This window comes from Corythoichthys intestinalis, chromosome 9 (assembly GCF_030265065.1).
Source record: "Corythoichthys intestinalis isolate RoL2023-P3 chromosome 9, ASM3026506v1, whole genome shotgun sequence".
NCBI lineage: Eukaryota > Metazoa > Chordata > Actinopteri > Syngnathiformes > Syngnathidae > Corythoichthys > Corythoichthys intestinalis.
In genome coordinates, this window is record NC_080403.1 from 23,305,398 (window position 1) to 23,328,200 (window position 22,803).

Sequence of the window (22,803 nt, forward strand, 5' to 3'; positions counted from 1 at the left end):
CCCCTGAGTGCCCACACCTGTATATCGTTAGCCCTAGTCTTTAGGGGCTGTTTACATAGTTACGCTGCGACACCAAGACGCAGCAATTGTGTTGCGGAATGGCCTCGCCTTTATATGGTGACAGCGAAAACGGAAGGCGAAGACGCAAACCTTTGATTCCGGGATCCAAAGTGGAAGGATTCGATCGTGGGGTGTCGGTACCTAAAATAACGTTTGGATAATTATTTACCGTAATTTTCGGGCTATAAACCGCTACTTTTTTCCTTCATTTTTAATCCTGCGGCTTTTAGTCCAGTGCAGTTTATTTGTTGATTTATTTGGGTTATAATAGGTAACACTTTATTTGATAATGGTGTCATAAGACTGTCAAAAGACCGTAATAATTATGACATGACACTATCATGGGCATTACTAAATGCTAATGACAGATGTCATTATGTCATGGTCATGGTGCCATTGTCAAATAAAGTGTTACCAAATACTAGCAATTAATGAAACAACTGGAATTGTAACGGAAGAGCTAATTACCACAGAACATGAATTTTGATTGTTATTTACATCTGTAGCGCTGCAATGCATGCCAGGAGGCATGTTGGCTGACAACAGTGTCGACAGTACTTGGCAACAGAGGTTGACTGTCTCTGCCAAAGGAGCAGTGATGGCCAAATGAAGCTTCTTGAAGCAATGAAGCTTTGCAGCCAATTGGTTCAAAGCGTAATGGTGGTTCATTTTGTCTTATGATGCCGCTGTCAAATAAAGTTTTACCGGTTAATATCTTTTGGTGTAAATATCCCATAATACAGAGAGGACAGCTGCGGCCTGTAGTCCAGTGCAGCTTATCCATGAACAAATGTCATTTTCGTGTCAAATTTGATGCGTGGCGACTTATAGTCAGGTGCGCCTTATACTCTGAGAATTACGGTATGTTAATTGTAAATAATTTATTTGGTTCTATAAAACAAGTTGTTATTTGTTGTTTGGTTTAGTGGGACGGGCTTGTGAAGTCATGTCGTACTATATAACAGCGAGAGCTGTTTTGTGCGAGTCAGTTGGAGTGGAGCATGAATAAGGAAGCATAGGAAGCATGAGAGCCCAAACATTTTTTTGACCATTCTCTTTTTGTCAGGTTTGCGGTTAGGCAGGTGGTGTATGGACCCAAATGCAGGGAACGGTGGAGAAATGATTTAATTAAGGCAAGCAAAAAACAAAGTACCAACAAATAATGTGGAGAGCCCAAAAACACCGCAGCAAACAAAACACAGCTTACTAACAAAGGCTGGGTATCAAAAACTTACTGAGGGGAACACGAGGGCTTGAAGAAAACTGACGAGAACGGATTCGGGCGTCCATATGGAGATTGAAAATGATGCAACAAGGAGTGAAAAGAAACTCGGAGCTTATATACATACACAGACAAGGGGTAACGAGACAACGAGGAACAGATGGGTGACACAGGAGGACGCAGATTGGAGGATACACTAGGACCAGGCACAACAGGTGAAATCAATGGGCAATCACAGGGACACACTAGGAGGGAACCAACACAAAACCTAACACTTTATATCTACCTCTTTTTCTATCGATCTCAGTTGCTCTTTTTTGTTTGCATTTTGATTTCAAGCCGCTGATTACTTTTTGTTAAATTAAAAAAAGAACGTAAGGAGCGGCGTGAGAGTGTTTCCTGGACCGCTGTCTCGCGGTGAGTGAAGAAGAAGAAAGGGGATAGCGTCCGGTTGAAGGGCCTTTTAGTGCTGCGTGGCTCCTACACGGGGTTTGCTCTGCAACTATATAAATGGAAAGCTCTCGCGCCGATGACGTCAGCACTTGCACACGTCACTGTGTGCGTGTGCAGCTCTGCTACTAATCATTAAAAACAGCAAACATGGTGGTATGTCGGCTTTCAAGAGCATACGACAGGAGACAAAAAGTCTTAAATCGCATTATTATATGAATTAGAATCATATTTTGAGACAATTCGACCATATACAACAATTTAGCAAAGCGCAGATGACGAGAAATTAGTCTTTTAATCTGCCGGTTAGCCACGCCTACCGTTATAGGGCTTTATCGTCCCCAACAGGTGGATGACGTCAGCGGTAGACTGGGCTCATCGGTTTTACTATTCAGCCCATTGAGGGGGAATTATTCAGAACGAGGAAAACGCAACGAAGAGAGCCGCAAAATGTCATTTTTTCAGTCTCTCTACTCCAATATTTTTACAGGATATTCTTTTTATCCAAGTATTTTTCCCCTATAGACCCTACTCACATGACGTCACAACCACGCCTCCGCGCCATATTGTCCGTCAACTCGTCATGTTGACACATTACCGCTACGTAAATTCCTCCTATTATGGCGTGTTTTTCTGCTCGTTAACATTAATAATCAAAATGGTGAAGGCGTGTGTGGCGGTTGGTTGCAATAACAGAGAAGATAGACGGAGAGACTTGAAGTTCTACCGTATTCCGAGAGACCCGGAGAGGAGAGCGAGATGGACTGCTGCAATTCGACGAGAAAACTGGGCTCCAAACGATTACCACAGATTATGTAGTAGTCATTTTATATCTGGTAAGATGCATTTAATATATATTTAGAGGGTTTTGGGCTGACAACCACAATTAAGATCATTGCGAGGCTAATCGCCGACAACATACAGTTTCAAATTCAAGATGCTTATTTCTTCCATCATCATTACATTTTCAATCATATTTAGCTAGTACCAAGTCAAAAAAGGCTGGCCTCGTCTACGGATCATCAGTTAAACAGGTGTGTCCAAACCTTTTGCAAAGGGGGCCAGATTTGGTGTGGTAAAAATGCGGGGTGCTACCTTGGCTGATTTACATAGAACAATATATTTAAACAAATTTTAGCAAGCCCTTCTGTGTGTCACATTTGCTTTATTATTTTTTTTTTTATTATTAATTTCAACAGTCTCGTCTTTGTGGCATTCTCTTTCGACACTCCGGCTCTTGCGAAATACTGCTGCTATGAAATTAAACTAGCTTCAAGTTGCTATAATTTCTCGCTGCGTATCTTCCCTGTAATGTCGTACATGTAGCGTGTCTTGCTCGGTAATATCATTATCGCATCACATCGAACTCTTTGAAAACAGCGACTGTCTCTTTGCAAATGAGGCAGACACAGTTGTTGCGTGTTTTATTGAAGAAATAGTCCAATATCCACCTATCCTTGAAGCGTCGGCCATCGCAGTCAACTTTTTTTTTTTTTAATTGATTGTCGCCATTTTAGAAAATTGGAAGTAAAGGGTCACATGGGGTAATGTTGCTTAGAGTGCTGCTCTTAAAGTTTTTCAGACTTTCGTGAGAATAGGCTGATTTTGTATGGACAAGATAGTTGTAGATGTCAGGCAGAAAGGGCGAAGACAGCGGGTCGAAAAATATCGATTTAGGCATCAAATATGGATCTGGCGAATGGATAGACTGACGCATTTCCACATAACGCCTTTTATGCAACGCATCCAATGAGTTTACAGGGTCTGAAAGCACCGGGGCTTCCATGAATTGCGCTATAAATTGCACGACAAATTGAAACCATTGAGAATACGGATAAACAAAGACGGACAATATGGCGGCCGGATACAGCGACACGTTGGTGAGTAGGGTCTATAGCTATATAAATGGCTTGAGAAGGACCAGTCAGCCCGTCGAGGGAGAACTACTCACAACGAGGAAAACGCGACGAAGAGAGCTGCAAAATGTCATTGTTTCTGTCTCTTTACTTCAATATTTTTACATGATATTCTTTTTATCCAAGTATTTTCCCCAATTGCTAAATAAATGGCATGGTCATGACAAATAACAGTCTTGTGCTAAATGGAATATGAAATAATAAAAATGCATTTATTCAGGACGACATGACAAAATTACTCCATAATGGTCGAAACTGTCGCCTTCACCTTTATGTCGCACCTCCCGAACGATATTTTATGACACCTAAATCAGACATATGTCATTTCCCTTCCCCGGCTTCGGAGAATGTAAACAAACCAAAAGGCGTGACAGTTAGCCGAACCGAGTGATGTTTCAAAGTCTTCGAAGCGGAAAATCACACATAACTAGCCTGGATTATTGAACATGACGACTGGGTTGTCGATTGTCTTCGCGGATCGGCAAACCGCCCGGCGGAGAGCAATTTACAGTTCGTTCCCCGGAGGAGGGTGGCTGCAGTTGTTGTGCAGCTAACGTGCTGCTAATGTGCATGAGGAGAGCTTTTTACATGCCTATCAATGATCAAACGTAAGGAGTCCTTTATTTAAAGAAAGTTTGTACTGTTTACATTGTAATAGCTGTATTAATATTTGACATAATACTAAACAAGATGTTTACTCACTTCCTCGTAAGTCCAGTGGTCCCACAATAGTCGGGCTTGTTTAGCCAATATCCATGGTGAATGAGAACCTTTTGGAACTCCAAAAAGGTGCATACGCCTCTCCCTCATACAGAATGATTTTTCTGCAGCCGTTTGGCTGGCGTGATGCGAAAAATAAACGTATTAATCCGCAAAATCAGCTGAATCCTTCGTCCTCATACACAACAGTACGCTGTATAGTGAAGAGGACGCCTTCTACCGTACACGTCACAGCGCCCTCCTCCTCAATGCAAGACCGAAGCCGGAAGTCACTCATTTTCATGGCGCGGGATTCAAAAAACTAAATAAATATAGCGATCGCTTCCACACACATCCAAGCGGTCCATATCATTCAGGAGCATAATGCTTTTTCGTGTTACATGCACTTTAATTTACTGTTTTTATAATATTTTCAATATGTTTAATGTTTTCATTTTTGTGACTTTTGGAGCAAAAGAAGTGGGCGCGTATGTTGTCTTCCGGGCTGAGGAGGTTGTTGGTGTCAAGGAAGTGCATCATTGGCTGCCGCCTTCTAAACCTGCACTGCTCCCTAGGGCCTGGCATGAATACTACATCGTTTTCACGAGGACTTGGAGACGGAACCATATAAATGCACATATGATGCACATATAGATGTGTGCCCCCCACTGTGACAGAAACACAATCACTAGTATTATTTCAGCAACAAAAGAGTACTTATTATAATTGAGCATTTATGAAACTCTGAGTCGAAACCGGCTTAACGGCCAGCTGTGTTGTACACTGTCTCAAATCACGTGCTAGTGAGTGCTAACGCAAGCTTTCATTAGCTTAGGAAGCTATGAAGTTATTAGGGTTGCCAACCGTCCCTTGAAACACGGAATCGTCCCGTGTTCAGAAACAAAAGTACATGTCCCGTATTAAGCTTATAAGGGGCACGCTTTGTCCCCCATTATCATGAAAATCGAAAAGTGTTTTATTGTAGAATGAATGAATACTGGTATGGAGTGTAGGGACGTTTTCTGCGAAGCGCGTACCGAGGCTCGCTTCATTTAGAGGAGGTTCCGAAAACGGTGAAGTCTGAAGCCTTGCTGCCCAGCTATACCACGAGATTGCTTCAAGGAGTGCTTTAGATTTTGCTGCGCGGTTTGACAACTCGCTACAGGATATAAACACCTCTGGATGCATTCAAAATGTGGGTGTTTGAAGGAGAGTTGTGATTAGGTGAGGATCTGGATAGTTTGGGGATGATTTGGAGAGTGAACGTTTAAAGAGTGGTACTGTAGTTGATAGGATGGAGCCAGCAAAACAGAGGACTTTCCCCTGCGTGGAAAAAACTCCCCAATGCTGACATGCTGTACATCATTGTTCAAGTTACACTATTACTGTCCTCGGCCTGATTATGCTCATGCCAATTTCAGAAGAAAACATTGCACAACCTGTCATTTTATGATAACACAATTTGGGGAATAATTTTCATTATAGTAATCCCTCGCTACTTCGTGACTCAACTCTCGCACAGTCGGTGCATCGCAGACTTTTTAATCTTGTAAGTATGTATCTTGTTATATGAATAAAAGAGCTCTAAAAACATATTTATGTGCACTTGATATCCATCTACATATTTATGTACACTTGCACCCCCACACACGTATCGTATGAGAGAATGAATGCACAGTATGTATAATTTATACATTATTTTATGTATGTTATTTAGATTATTAATGTTTTATTTATGTTTCAAACTATTATTTAATATTTTAATGATAACATATGCATTTTTAGTATTTTATAAACACTTATTGATATGATATACGCACAAAAACACTAACTTTGAACGTTTCAATGGTTGGTTGATAATCATTAATTAATGTCTAATATTTAGTTTAAATAAAAAACAGTGATACATGCTACACGGAGTTTTTGGATCGAAACAAGGTAAGTACGCAATAATATCTCGTTAAAATCATAGTCTCTTTAATTATGCTCTCTCATGCTCTCACTTCCAGTTAGGATTTAGGGGTTTAAAAATTGTATTCATTTTTTTTTTTTTAATTTTAATTCTCTCCATTTCAACATTTTTCTTCCCCCAGAAAATTGAGATTTTAAGCTTTCCAATGATGTATCGCACATTTGTATATGCCAATTTCAAATTTGGCCAAATTGGGGATCGCAGACCAGAACTTCAAGTCACATGAGTGTTTTCCGCCATATACAAGTCGCACTTGTGTATAAGTTGGTGTATAAGATCAAGCTAAACTATTCATATTTTTATGTTTTACTTATCATTCACAAATTACGATATCTCATTGCTTACATGCAACGACTTTTCACCAGTTGTGAAGGTTTCTTCTTACTTGATGTTGCTTACTTAGCAGATGGTCATTCAGGCTGATGATACCTTGTATTGTAAGCATCAACTTTTGGCCGCAAAAAGATAAAACAAACTCCATAGTGTATGGATTTTGCATCAAGAGGAAACGGCTGATATTTTTCTTGGAAATCCTCACCATTTAAATTGATTTACTGTCAAGAACAGGCTTTTTTTTTGTACTCACACTGTAAACTCCATCTGTTTATTGCCTCCTGTTGGCATTTTAAATCATGGAAGGGGTCTTGTCATTATAATTTTGTCTATAAAGTTGCTGACTGCTTGTTATTTTCCTTCAGAATATCTTTTCACTCCAACTACAGGAGCAGGCTGGTTAAAGGTTTTAAGCCTCTGGTGTTCCCATTGATGACAGACCAAAGTTTTGTAGTTAGTAGACATCCTAAATAAATGTTAGTACTTGCTAGCACTTCTACATCCAGTGTGTGAGAATTTTTGCCACCTCAGGCTGTGAGGACTGATTAAGCCTACACCAACAGCGTATTCGCCTGACATCTGGCAAAGTGTGGTGTTAATTCACACTGCTGACAGCATGCTGGTAGAAAGCCTCCATCATGCACACGCTGATTTAGGTAGCTTATTTTACCTTAATGGAAATGACGCAACGGCCTCTTGTAATGCCACAAAAGGTTGTTGTGGAGCATGTCGAAAATCTTCAGCGAGTCATTATTCCTGTCATGAGTCATTCATCAACACCTGGCATTTATTTTGTGGTAATTCACTCTTCCAGTGGTCAATAAGCATTCACTTATTCTACCATCAATCAATCCACGCAGAAATCGCCTAGTGTTAATGAATGGCCAGTAGAAATAGATACATTAATTGAATGACTGAATGCATTAGTTGGTCGGAGTGATGCACTGTTGCCTCTGCTAATAGTGATGTGGAATTGTTATTAGATTCACTGATGGATGAGCCAGGCAGCCGACCTGTCACTTCAGCTTTGAGTGAAGAAGGAAGTGATAATGGGCTGATTTTGAAATAACGTATTTTTTTGCACTTTTGTTTGGTCCACTTGATCAACTCTAACCCCAGCACTTTTTTTTTTTTTTTTTTTTAACCTAACCTTAGTGGTGAGGAATTTTTAAGGTGGATATATATTTGTACAAATTTGTGATTTTCTAAGCACTACTTTTATATATAAACCTAACAGTTTTATTCACCCTAACTCTAAACCCGTTTTGAGAAGTTTTTTAGGCTGAATATAATTTTCTCTTTGACTTTTTCATACTTGTATGTACAGCAGTGTTGTTTTGGCAGCCGTTTTAATTTTTGTTTTTGTCTTTTGGAAGAAAATACATATTAGTCTTTGTTATATTTTAGTCATTTCAAATGTGTTCATCTTCGTCTAGTTTTAGTCGACGAAACCTCATACAAATTTCGTCCAGTTTTAATGGACAGTTACTCAAAATGTTTTCATTTGTAAAATTGAAAAGTTTTAGTCCAAAAATAAATAATGGTTTCCAACAATTTCAAATGAACATAGACAGATGAGCACAAATTGTACCATCTATAAGAACAACGTCAACTTGATGATGATAACACACACTCAGCAGGAAAAGCTGTACGTATGTAAAAAAAAAAAAAAAAAAAAAAATGTTGTGCCAGCATTTTAACACTGGGAAGTCTGGGATTTTTTTTTTTATTCTTTTTTTTTTGCTATTCTTCGAGTTAGTATTGTTTTTGGCAGCCCTTTTAATTTTTGTCTTAGTCTTAGTCTTCTGGACAAAAATACGTATTATTATTATTAGTCTTAATCATATTTTAGTCATTTCAAAATGTATTCATCTTTGTCTAGTTCTAGTTGATGAAATCTCATACAAATTCCGTCTAGTTTTAGTGGACAGTTACTCAAAATGTTTTAATCTGTAAAATTCAAACGTTTTCAGTGCCTGAAGTAAATAAAGGTTTCCAAAAATTTCAAATGACCATAGACAGATGAGCACATATTGTAAAATCTACAAGGCCAACTTTATGATGACAATACACTCAGCAGGAAAACCAGTGTGTCATTTTCAATTAAATCTACCTAGAAGCCACAAACTGTATGTAAAAAAAAAAAAAACTGTCCGAGCGTTTAACATCCTCTAGACTTACTGACGAGAAAAGCCAAGTGGCTTAACTTTAGACTGGCCAGTGTTTTAAGGGGACGAGCGCCATTCTGGAGATAATGCTAATGTGAACGCAAATGCTATGCTAATGCTAGGAATTACATTTAGCATCTGATGATCACTCAGCACAGACCTGTAAAGGCAAAAAACATCATTGCATATTCTCATAGTCACCATAGGAAAGTCCAACACATAACAGCAGGGTGTAAGATACTGGCAGAAAAAGCATAGCCGAAGCTTAGCTTTTGGAGAGGGGGGGCACAACATGTTGATGACCCCGAAACATAGTGTCAGCAATAAAATTAACTTACAAGAATATTTATAATAATAAGTTGAAAATGAGCGGGGGTTTTTTTTCTTTCCACACATGCTCTCATCTGCTCATTAAGTGGTTGTCATCAGAGGCGTCGCGTCCCAACCAGGCAATTGCCTAGGGCCCCCAGCCAGCAGGGGCCCCCAGAGGGCCAACAGATTTAGCAAACACAGCTTTACTGCACTGTCGCAGCGACAAATGCGACAGTGCCAGTGAAAGCCTTGTGTCTGAGTTCCCATAGGGGCCCCCTTCACTCGCTCCCAACCCCCCCCCCCCCCCCCCCCCCATGTGACTAAGAGTGAGAGTGAGCGGTGATTTGGCTTTTTTTATAATTGGCGTACATCCAAAATGAAGAGATGTTATCCTTCTGGAAGCGACGAAAGAAAGAAAAAAAAGCAGAACAGGAGAAAAGGAAGCAAGATAGCGGTGAGTGTACTATGTTACTGTAGTTTTATGTCCTAATGTAGTAGAAGCCGGGCACTTTGAGTGTCCTAAAAAGCGCTCTATGAGACTGAGACGTTATTATACGTTTATCAAATATGCTATTGCTCCAAGTCCAACTGTCCCCCTTACTTGCATACGCTCAAAGGGCCCTATGTTGCTTGTTGCCAGGGGTCCCCGGGGACCCTTGCTATGCCTCTGGTTGTCATATCAAGTGCCATTGCCTGTATATAGTCGTGTCTGTTGCAGGGGTCGCGTTAACCGAATATTTTCCATCTTTGACCGTTTTTTTAAAACAGTGACGGAAAAAACTTTGACAGGTTGCAATTCACACCCCAGACCACAGGGTGGCGAGTGAGCATATTAATTAGCTATTTTCTCTTGATGCATGACGTCGTTGGCCTTACTCGTAAAAATGTCAAGGCAACTGAGTGTCCGAAGTTTCTTCAAAAAGCCCCAAAACGACGATGGTGTTGATAAAAGAGGAGAAAAAAGAGGGACTGCACAAGCGGGCACGCAATTCAAGTCCATGCGCACCAGGAGGAAGGTGTGAGACTTTGTTCAGGCCACAGCAGGTGAACTGTTAATTTCATTGTTCCATATGTAGCCTACCTACTGGGGCCACAGTCAGCTGTTTTTGTCACTGCGGAGAAAAAGTTACATATTGATCTGCTTGATGCGTGATGGCACAGTGTGGATTCTCTGTTAAGCTTGTTCGAACAGAGTATTAATTAAAAATGAATGAAAACTAAATACTATTGAAAATGTCATTATTATCATTTTAAAAATTTTAAGTGACGGGTAAAAATAGATTATGACCGGATTTTGATTACCCTGTCAGTCAAAATGACAGACTACGAAAAAGTCTAGCGCAACCTCTGGTCTGTTGCCTAGTTGGATTAAAAGTGCAAAAGACCAACTGCACTCTCCGCTCGTTGTGTTCTAACCGACACCCCGAGGCGAATGAACCATAAAACATATTGAACCCAGAACCTCATACAGTTCATTAGTCCAAATTAGAAACGATAAGGGAATCGATAAAGAATCGAATCATTAAGCCAGGGGTTTTCAACCCAGTCCTCAAGGCACACTGTGGGTCCTGGTTTTTGTTCCAGCCGATCCAGCAGAGACAGTTGAACCAATGAGGCTTCTGCTAAAACAAGCCACACCTGACTGCAATCAACTGATTGCACTTGTAAAACACCAGATTGGGGAAAAAGTGTTGTCATCTTGTTTGGTAAGAATGAAATCCTGCACCCACAGTGTGCCTTAGTGGAATAGGTTGGGGACCCCTGCATTAAGCAATATTGATAATGGAATCGGAATCATAAAAATCTTATCAATTCCCATCCCTAGTCTAAGGTGCTAGTCACATGGTCTGTTCGAAAAATAAATTCAATTTAAAATAAAAATTTTAATCCATTATTTAAAAAAAACAAAAAAAAACAATTTGTTCATTTCATTCATTTTTGTTGTTTTTCTTTTTTTTATTACCGGAAAACTCTTAATTTTAAAATCATATATCAGAAAGTCAATTACATGCAATGACACTTTGGGGGGGGGTGGGGGGGGCATGGACTTGAGACCCCTAGTTCGCAATGGGGAACACCTTCAATGGTGGTGGAAAATGAGAGGGCTAAGGTCCTGTAGGACTTCCAGATACAGACTGATAAGATGGTTGTGGCCAACCAACCGGACATCGTGATCATGAATAAGCAGCAGAGGACAACGATTGTGATCAATATAGCCATCCCCAATGATGGTAATTTTAGGAAAAAGGAACACAAAAGGGCTCAAGGAAGAGCTGGAGAGAACCTGGATGGTGATAGCAAAAGTGGTGCCCGTGGTCATAGGAATTGAATTTCCCAGAAGAATTATGAACCCTTCTTGTTGCAAAAAACATCAAATGTTTCCTTGTCATGTGCAGCTTCATCCAAATTTTCAAATGAGCTAAGATGTGAAATAAAGGGACGTTTGTCTCTTGTTTTAGAGTGTATTTGTGTGTTTTTCACATGCTCGCGTGCGGATGGCAGCAAGGTGTGATGTGACTGATTAGACATGAAAGAATATTGAAGGAAATGTGTCGTCACTCAAACTTGAGAATAAGCAGCAAAGGCGCTGGATCAAAGGCAGATAGCTGTCTAAACAAGCAAACAAACAGACGTGCATGCATTGTCTTACTCGCATCTTGTTTGGCTTTTGGAGGAGCAACATTCAAAAGTGCGTTCATAAAAATAGATGTTTTCTTGATTTGGGCGAGATGATAGAAAAAACACATCTAAGAAAATGCATGCCTGGAAGTGTTGCAGCATTTAGCATCACAGAATCATCTTGTGAATAAATATGTGGGCTATTTAGTTGAACTGGATTTTAATTATGGACACTGTGGGGTCAAGGGACCAATTAAGAACTGGATTTAGGTTGCCGGTCCCATCAGAGGAAAGTGTTTGGAACCAGTGTGTAAGGACTGCACAGTGCTCACCCCGTTTGACTCTTTTTTTCCACAGCCCATTTAATCTTCATTACAATTTTAGAAGTGTTTTTAAATCCAATTAGTGCACTGCTAGAAAAATTTTTTTAAATCTAACAATCTAAGTGTTCGGTTCTCCTCGTTTTACAATGGTACCAACTCACTGTATGACATTTCAAGTTTTGATTGATAAACTACTCTGAGCACCAACTTTAGAGTATACGGTCATGCAGCACAAGGCACTTTAAAGTGCCTGTGACATGACAAAAAAAATCTTAAATAGCATTATTATTGGAATTAAAATCATATTTTGAGACGATTCAACTATATACAATAATTAGGCAAAGCGTAGATGACAAGAAATGCGTCTTTAAATCTGCTGTTTAGCTCCTCCTGTCATTATAGCGCTCTGGCGCCTCCATCTTGGTGATGATGTCAGAGAATGAGCGATTTCAGCGGATTTAGCATTGAGCCCAATGGAGGAGGAAGCGTCTTTTAGAGAATTTTTTTATCTCTCTACTACAACATTTTTACAGGATATTTTTTGTATCAAAGTATTTTTCCCCGATTGCTAAATAAATTGTATGGTCATGACAGATAACAATCTTGTGCTAAATGGACATTTATTCAGTACTACAGGTTTAAATTAGTGCATAATGGTAAAAACTGCCGACTTTTTAAACCTTCCGAACGGTATTCTATGCCACTGGAGTTGTCCCGCTCATGCCATTTCCCTGTAGGGACTCGGAGACGGAGAAAAGACAGTCAACAAAAGAGGAGTGTGAGAGCTAGGTTACATGCTAACCCAAACCGAGCGGCTCTTCCAAGTCTCTTCCTCGCCTTTCGCACACGAAAAATCACACAAAACTACCTCGAATCATGTTACACATGGCAGTGGGGGTGATTGCTTTCACCGATCGGCCAGCCCCCAGCGGCGAGCAAGTTTTGGCTCGTCGTTCCCCTGCTGCGGCCCCGGCAGGAGTGCTTGGCGCTGGGGACACAGCAGGAAAATGAACACTGAAAATGGCGCATTGGCGTGGACAAACCGGCCGACATCGGAGCGCGTGGCTGCCCAAGCCCAAGTCGAGGATAGCGCTTTCTAGGCGGGCATGCAAAAAGGGCCGAGAGGGGTGGAAGTCTTGACACAATCGAGAACCGGAGACGAGAGTGGGGGGCTCCCCGGGCCCATGTCAAGGATAGCACTTATAGACGGGCATGCAAAGAGGGCCGAGGGGGGTGGAAGTCTTGACACAATCGAGAACCGGAGATGGGAGCGCATGGCTGCCCGAGCACGGGCGCTCCCGCCTTCTTCAGCCGGCAACCATGGTGTGCGACAAGCTGCCTGTCGTCGGCAGGGGAGGCGGCCACTCCCGCCTTCTCGGTGGACAGGGAGCACTGTCACCCACAAAATGCAAGCCATCTCCTTATTTAAATTGACAGAGCAGCTGATGCAGGAGGTGGAGTCAATGCTGGCGCTGGGAGTCATTGAGGCATCAACATCAGAGTGGTGCAGCCCAGTCATCATTGTTTTTAAGAAGGACGGGTCCTTGCGTATCTGCATTATTTCCGAAAACTGAACCTTCATTACAACATTGGACTTGTGTAAGGGCTATTGGCAGGTGCCGCTGGAAGCCTCCAGCCAGCCTTTCGAACATCTGCCGGCCTGTATCAATTTACAGTAATGCCGTTTGGCCTGCATGGTTCCCCAGCAACCTTCCAACACCTCATGGACAGGGTTCTTCAGGGCTGTGAAGCATTTAGTGCAGCTTACCTAGATGATGAGGTGATTTTCAGTGGCACATTGGAAGAACATCCCAAACACTTGAAAGTGATATTGGGGAAGATCAAGGAGGTGGGGTTGACCCTAAATGTATCAAAATGTGAGTGGGCACGCCAGGACACCCAATACCTAGGTATTCAACTGGGCGGAGGAGAGATACAACCCCAATTGGACAAGGTGGAAACGATTCAGAGGTGTCCTTGTCCTCGCACAAAAAAGAAGGTGCAATCGTTCCTTGGCCTTGTGGGATGGTATCGCAGATTTGTTCCGCAGTTTGCCACAATCGCTGCCCCACTCACCGCTGACTACTGACTACAAAGGACAAAAACAATCCAGTGACGTGGACGAAGGACTGTGAAGCTGCCTTTGAGACCCTAAAAACACTTCTCTGTTCATCTCCAGAATTGCACAGTCCGGATTTCAACCACCGCTTCTCGGTCCAGGTAGATGCCTCCGACGTAGGCCTCGGACCCCAGAGCTGAGCAACCCATCCTCTATCTGAGCTGGAAACTGCTACCACGTGAAGCCATATACTCCGTTGTGGAAAAGGAGGGGCTAGTCATCAAGTGGGCTCTGGAGAGTCTAAAGTACTGGACTGTCTCAGAAAATTAGAAAACACAATATTCTAATTTTTTGAGACAGTCCTGTGTATATATACAGGACTGTCTCAGGAAATTAGAATACACAATATTCTAATTTCCTGAGACAGTCAGGAAAGTCTAAAGTGCACATTAACTATATTGCCAAATGTACCACATTTAAAACAAGCATTTCATGACCTCATTGCAGTAAAAAAAAAAAAACTTTAAAACCTTATTATGTTTAATCTCACTGTTTTGTTTCACCACGAGAACTGCATATAATGCTTAATGTATCATTTATGATGCAAATTAGAGAAATTACAAATTAATTTTAAAAACTATTTAAAATGTTTTATTATGTTTAATGACCACAAATAGCTTTCAAATTGAAAATATCTGAATTTTCTGTTGATTATTTCTGGGGTCAGGCATTATGTTTTGAACCTCCATGTTAGAGAAAATAAGGGGCTGTTTACATGGTGACTCTCTGAGAATACGAAAAATTTCAAATTTGCATTTGCATTTTCATCACCATTTGAACAATGTCGCAATTCTGCATGAAAACGATGTAGTATTAATGCCAGGCCCGAGGAGGCTGTGCAGATTTACAGGGCGATAGAGAATAATGCACTTTGACACCACCAAGCTCCCTCAGCCCGGAAAAAAATATGCCCGCCCACTCGAAGCAATGGCATTTTTCTTTTGTTCAAAAAGGCACAAAAATGGAAACATTCAACATATTTAATTTAAAAATATTATTAAAACTGTAAATTAAAGCCAATATTCCGCCATATTTGCTGTTTTTAATGTTTAGTAGCACCGCTGCGCACACCCAATGTGACGTATACGAGTGCTGACGTTATCGGTGCGGTCTCGCGCCGCAGGAGCCTTTGATATGCATGCTGAGGAAGCTACCCTCAATCCCCCACAATCGGATTCTTCCACTTTGGAGGCAGGATTCAGAATTTTTCGCCTTCGCTTTCCGTCTTCGCTGACACCATATGCACGCGAGGCGAGTCCGCTACTCAGTCAGTGCGTCTTTATGTCGCAGAGTCGCCACATACACTGCCCCTAAGTCTCTTCAACTCTTTCCTTTCTCTTAAAGATCTTATCAATTTTCCGTTGCATCTTTTTTGTTATCCCAGAAAAACATGCGCATTTGAACCAATCAGAGCTAACTATCTATGCTGATCACACGTCAGTATGTTACCCAATCAACAGACAACTGAAGTCCAGGCCAGGGAGGTTGGTGGGCTGAGCGTATGCACACATCAAGTCATCGACGTGACCCGTCAGACACTCGTTGCGTTCTCCGTGTTTTCCGTGGAATAAATAAATAATAAATATCGGTGGAAACGTGTGACACTACACAAGCACTTTATTAGGCTTGTTGTTAACTGTTGTGTATGTAAATCTGACGTTAGTAAATTGGTTTCTTCTTGGAGAAGCATGTTATCAAAGCACTGTTCCACCCCCAAATTTTATACCGTAACTTCGTTCGTTCCGGCCCACTTTCACCCCTACTTGTAGCCTAATGTCTCATCTCATTGTGTTATTATATTCAATTGAAAAGGAGAGGATGGTGCTGAACAAAACCTCCTTAGATGGAAGTCAAAGAATTGGTCTGTTTGTTATTCCAGTACTGTATGATCATTGAATGCCATTCTTTGACCTGCCATATTTGATATGGTTGGCGTGCACTTCGCGCTGCGGTTACAATGTGCGGGGTTTGGCAAATATATTCAGTAATCACCAAATTGCTTGACCTTGGCCATTGGTTTTGCTGCCAAAATGTTTAAGACCAAATACCTAAAAACATTCACATACAAAGGTTTTGTGCGAAAGGATGGTCAATTAATTGGTTGTACTGGCCATTCTTTGTCTGAATTAATTTCCAATTCTGCTGGTGTCTAGCAAGTAGTGATAATTCGATACAAAACATTGTTTTGTTACCGACGTTAGAAGGAAAAACTCTATCTATGGTTGATATACTTGAGTATGGTATACTCAATGTACTAGTACAACTGCCCTTTTTCTGTTCTGTCTGAAAGGGAAAGATAGATAAATCCCCTAGTAGGCTATCAAACCACTAATTGCAGTAATGCAACATGAGATGTAATTCATGTAAACTGGGAGAACTAGTTATGCGTACTCATCTTTTTTCAGTGCAATTCATTGTGACTGGGAGGGGTGGCCTCTCCTAGTCAAAATGGATTGTACGTATTGTGCCTTCAATGGCAGCCAATGAGTTAACCAAACAATGGTGTGATAAAATATACTTGAGCTTCTACGATGACCGTGAATAGGTATAAAATAAATAGTTCAAGGTTTGAGAGTTGGAACTAATGAGTTTTTTGTTACACCTCCAGGTCCAAGGGCTGGAGAAGAGAGTGGGCTTCTCAGATCTGGCCCCGGTGGGCTCAGCAATGAAGACTCTCCCTTACGGCGTTCAACCTGGAGGAGCTGTTAAGCCGCCGTATCAAACCCGAGTCTTCTCAACCTCCTTCGATCAGACGCCCATGAAAGCCAAGCCGCCAACATACAGTTTCTTCAACCCGTATGATGCGGCCAGGAACCAGTCGCTGCTGCTGGACCAGACAGGCTACCGCTCCAAGCGTAAACCTTCGCTGAAGACGGCAATGAAAACTAAGAAGATCTTTGGCTGGGGCGATTTCTACTTTAACGTCAAGACGCTCAAGTTCAGCTTGTTGGTGACGGGGAAGATCGTGGACCACATCAATGGGACGTTCACCGTTTACTTTCGCCACAATTCCTCCAGTCTCGGGAACGTGTCGGTTAGCATCGTACCGCCGACCAAAGTGGTGGAGTTTGAGGTCCTCCAGCAGCAGCAGTTCCTGCACCCTCACTCCCAGCAGGAAGTACAGATCCAGGAATCCCATCAATCCACCATCGACCCCAAAGAAATTAAGACATTCAACTGCCGAGTGGAGTACGAGAAAACCAACAGATCCAAGAAGCCCAAGCCCTGCCTGTACGACCCGTCTCAGACGTGCTTCACTGAGCATACCCAGTCCCACGCTGCCTGGCTGTGCGCTAAGCCCTTCAAAGTCATCTGCATCTTCATCTCCTTCTTCAGCATCGACTACAAGCTGGTTCAGAAGGTGTGTCCGGACTACAACTTTCAAAGTGAGCACCCTTACTTCGGATAAGCCGAACAGAGACGGCCGTAATGACGACAATGAAGGGAATGATAGTCATATTGATTACAAGGATGGAGCAGGGGACAGTTTCTTGCCTCTCCACTGCTGTGAATTGTGGATTGAAATCAAGTACAGTTGTACCTTGACTTACGAGTGCCGCTACTTACACCTTTTTCATTTGCGTGCGTCAAGGAACCTTCCTTTGTCTATTCAACAGGAATAACAAGTGAAAACACTGACGACACTACCTGAAGGCCCACATCGCATGAATACGACAGAAGTGTGTGCGAGAGACTTTCCGCTTGAATATTTTATTTGTTCTTTTACTATGATTTTTTTATTGTTGTAATTTACAGTACAGTGCTAGTTTTCTTTGTTGACAATGGCAAATTGTGGTTCAATTGGTAAAATACATGGAGATACAAGCTAGGTCAAGGAATGAATAAAACTCTTAAGTCAAGGTACTAATGTACAATCTAAGTTATATATAAATGCCAAGGCTGAGTCATTTCCTCATTTCCCCAGTCCCTCCCTGAAACATCAGTAACCTATGTTTTTGCAGAGATTTTGTAAATACTAATCTTACCTTCGGCGCACTTATTGTTTTTAAATTATTGTTTATCCATGGTATTACATTTTAAACATCAGTACCCCCTCCTGAGTATAAACGAACCGTGGCAGCAGTCACCATGTATACGGTATCTCAAAAAAGTGAGTACACACACCTCACATTTTTGTAATTATTGCATTTTGAGCTGTCAAAGTTGAAGCTGTCATAGTTAATGCTTTATAAGCGACAGACAACACTTTGTATAAATTACCTTTATGTGAAAAGCAGTTGCTCAAAGTATTTAAGTTTGCAAATCGGTAATTATTTAGATATCTGATAATGGAGAAATTACTGGGTCCCAGCCATGACATTGAAAAAAACTGTAACTCGTGCACACATTCAAAGGCTAGGTTTATACTGCAGGTCTGAATGCACTATTCCGATTTTTTTTGTCATATCTGGTTTTTTTTGGCGTGCTAGTTCAGACTGCCTTTGTCCGTTGAGCACTTTCAAGCATTACGCATGCACACTAATTCCCAGTATGACACACGCTTGGCAAACTGATCCGTATGCGCAGAAGCATTCAAACCAATAATTAAATACTGCGCATGCATGACGCACACACTAGCATTATGTGTGTGTGTCAGTTTCCCCCAACTCGGTCATGTAAGCATTAGCAATACTGAAATATTGTTCTTTTAGCGCACAGTAAGAAACCGAACATTATCAGGCATATCCTTTCATCATTTTATTTATTTATCTTTTATGACTGTGGTTAAGCCCGCCTCCTGCGTAGTAAAAGCAGCTCTCGCTCTTTGCTGACATAATTGTTGCATGAATTCACATTTTTCGTGCATTAGGACCTGCAGTATGAACCTAGCCAAATAGTTCGTGCACACGAGCTACTACTTTGTGTGAACTGATTTCTAATTCGTGCGCACGATTTGATAGTTTGTGCACAGAAAGTATTTTATTCATGTGCACGAAATCAAATAGCGAGCTCACGAAGTAGATCTGACACCGTACGGGACACGTCGAATTTCATTGTAGGCTGGGAATGAGCTATAAATGCATATAGAAAAGCTTGGCATTGCGATGAGATATTTTTTGCGAAATACATTTAGACAGAATACTGAGAGCCAGGTTGCTTTATCAGTAGACTTGAACGCCGGCATAGGTTTAATTGTTTATCAACAACAAATCTGTGGAAGGGGTCACGGTTACCGGTGGGTGTATACAAAATGTAAACAACACAATATTTCTATCCTCCATAGCTTATTCCCAGCCTGAAAGGAAATTTGATCATTTCTTCCCTGTTCATCGTGTAGCTTTAGCCAAAAGAACAAAGAAAAGCAGCTCGATGTTTTTACTCTCGTGTCCTGTATTGTGTCAGATCTAACTCGTGAGCTCGCTGTAATGATTTCATGCACATAAATAATGTTTGAACACAAAACAATGGCACCACTTTTTAAAAAGGAATTATGTGTTTTTCCATATAAATAAACAAAATTCTTTCTGCAGGGATGCACATTATAAAGACGTCTGTCCCTTTAACTAAAGAAAAAGTTAAAGCTTTAAATTTGGCAGTAATATATACATCTAATATACATATATTTGACAGAATTAATATTTCGGTATATTAATATTTTATATACAGGGGTGCACATAAGTGGTCCGCATGCGCGCATGCGTACTGCACGTAGACAAACGCGCTGGCCCTCAACGGCTTCCATACGCTTATACGTACCGATGGCTGACCACTGTATTTGCGTCGGACACGAGAAAATAACTTCTGAAAATGTCGAAGAGGCAGGCCCCACTGAGTAATTATTTCCGTGTTCCCCCAACCCCGTCAAAAGACAGACAGACGACAGAGACATCACCGGAGCTGCCGAAAAAAAGGACTTTTGCTGAAAAGTGGCTGCAGGAGGTACCATGGCTAGAAGCAAATGATGCTCGCACGGAAATGCGGTACAAAATGTGCCGTGAGAAACCCAATGTCGCTGATAAGAGCAGCGCATTTTATGTAGGGTCAAAGAATTTCAGCCATCCAAACTTTGAAAAGCACGGAAAAAAACAGTGCCAGTTGATGTTAATCAAGCATTAATTGTTAATATAATTAAAGTTAATTGGCTCTAAGTAAAGCTTGTCATAATTTTATCACATCAGGCGGGTCGGCTCTCAAGCTCAATGAGGACCAAGTCACATCTCCAGGTCCTCCTCTGAGAACCTGGGCAAAAAAAATATGTGCACCCCTGATTATATAGATACAATAACATTAGATATTAGCAAAATGTTTAACTTTGACAGCTCTAATTGCATTAGACATTCATGTAGCATCTCCTCGAAAATGACACATTGTTGCAATGTAAAGTAGTCAATGTAAATCTTGCTTAGCAGGGTCTATCTACTGACCCATGAAATACAATAAATCCACACACAATCGTCAATATCGAAACTGCTCGCAACAAGAGTACATTCCTAAGTGACAATTAGTCACACCAATTTACACTAATGTTAGCTGTGTATTTACGTTTGTGAGATACTTCATGGCAACAGTAGTGTTTTTGATAGACTGTTAATCATCCCCTGTGCCCTACATTTCTATCCTATAAGAGAGTTATATGTATGAGAAATGCTATGCTGGATATGCATACAATATGCTGTATGAACAAAAAAAAGCACATTAAAATATTTTAAACCATCTTCCAACTGAATTTCTTTTTTCTTTTCAAAGGCCACAAGCACAATTACAAGCTGCGAACTATACTTGAGTTATCTCGGCAAGGACAGACTTATGAATTAAGTTAACGTTTCATTACGATTACGAATCCACGCGCCGAGCACGCTGTGAAGATATGTCCTTTAATTTTCTGAACCATATTGAAGGAAAGTTTGTTTTGCTTGGTATTTGAACAAGAATGCCCTAAGCATTTCGAAAATGATAACTTTTGACTTCTTTGGAGAGGCAAGATGGTTTTATTTGATATACATTTCCATTACACACAGTGTAGATGGTAAATGGAAAGAAAATTGCTACACCACACCGAGTAATGTGATATACTTGTTTTCCTCGCCGTGTGAAACAAACATCCTGGTGGTTTCCAGTCAATTTATTACATTTATTACATGATTTAAGTATGGAACACGTTGTTGTTTTCCATCACCACTTCATATGCTAAATTCAAAGTAAAAGCAACCAGATTGGATGAATGATTTAATTAAAACTTGCACAACATTGCTTAAAAAAAGCTGCCTTCTGCTATATAGTCTGTCTTTCATAATCACTGACTCTTTTTCGTTTATCTTTGTCTCAGTGCAGGCTATTCAACTGTTTGCTCTTCACAATCTCAATTTCAACAAAATGAATACGCATCTGTCTCGTTAAACTCTCTGCCAATGAAAACCTGACAGACAAGTTGAGTGCCCAAAAACCAGGCATAGTGAAGGTCTTTTTTGAGCGCGTGTAACCTGTGCATGTATATGGGGCACATGGACACAACACCCAACACAAATCTTGCATAAAAGGGGAATGACCCGCTTTAAAACACTTTTAAAAATATATACAAATATTTACCACAGGTTGGTTAATTTCACACTTTATGGTTGGGCAGACACTTAAGAAAATCAACTATTAACATGAGAAACAATAAAAGTCAATTTTCCATAATATGTCCCCTTTAATATATTATTTATTTTATGATTAATGCATTTCTTCAGGGACAAGAAAATAAAAGAAGAGCTGACTGAAAAAAGAATGCACTCAACCAGTTTGAGCACACAGAAGTAATCAATCGTCTCTGCTTAAAGCTATTCATGCGCGTGCTTTACAGGGCTTGGAACAATTTATTATACGTCCAAATGCTGCACTGCTTTTTATTTGTGACATAAACCTTTAGTATGCACTCTACACTCTTGTAAAATGAATAGAACAATAAAGAAGACATTTTATGTAAAGGTCTAATATAGGTTTGCACATCACTTCAGTGTGCTCTGTCAGACATAAAGAAAACAACCTGGAAGTGTTTTGAATTACCTATATGTTCAATAATATATTTGTTTCTTAGCCCAATAAGAATAAATACATATCATTGGAATTGGTGTACAGTGATCCCTCGTTTTTCACGAATAATGCGGACCAGAACCCGCAGTGATATGTGAAAAACAGCAAATTCGCGTCCCCCCAATTTATTTATTTATTTTGTGTGTGTGTGTTCAATGTATTCATTCAGATTTAGCATTGGAAAGAGATAAATACAGTGGTATAAAAAAGTGTCGGAACCTTTTGGAATTTCTCACATTTCTGCATAAAATCACCATCAAATGTGATCTGGTCTTTGTCGAAATCACACAGCTGTAAAAAAAGTGTCTGCTTCAACTAAAACCATCTAAACATGTATAGGTTTCATATTTCAATGAGGATAGCATGCAAGCAATGACAGAAGGGGGAAAATAAGTAAATGAATCCTCTGCCTAAGGAGACTTAAAGAGTTTTTGAAACCAATTTTTACCAAACAATTTAAGTCAGGTGTGTGTCCAATCACTGATGAGTGGTTTAAAGCTGCCCTGCCCACTATAAAACACACACCTGGTAAGAATTGTCTAGATGAGAAGCATTATCTGATGTGCATCATGGCTAGATCAAAAGAGCTGTCTGAAG

General features: G+C 40.7%; 1 protein-coding gene across 2 annotated transcripts in view; it reads left to right on the top strand.

The window, feature by feature from the left end:
* The window catches only part of LOC130921939 (neurexophilin-4), a 123,772-nt gene extending 102,880 nt beyond the window's left edge, over positions 1 to 20,892 (top strand). For both annotated transcript variants that reach the window (XM_057846322.1, XM_057846323.1), the window contains exon 2: positions 16,802 to 20,892. In XM_057846322.1, the coding sequence (XP_057702305.1) occupies positions 16,802 to 17,602 (801 nt within the window). In that variant the 3' untranslated portion in view covers positions 17,603 to 20,892. The remainder of the gene's footprint in view (positions 1 to 16,801) is intronic.
* The last annotated feature ends 1,911 nt before the right edge of the window (positions 20,893 to 22,803 follow it).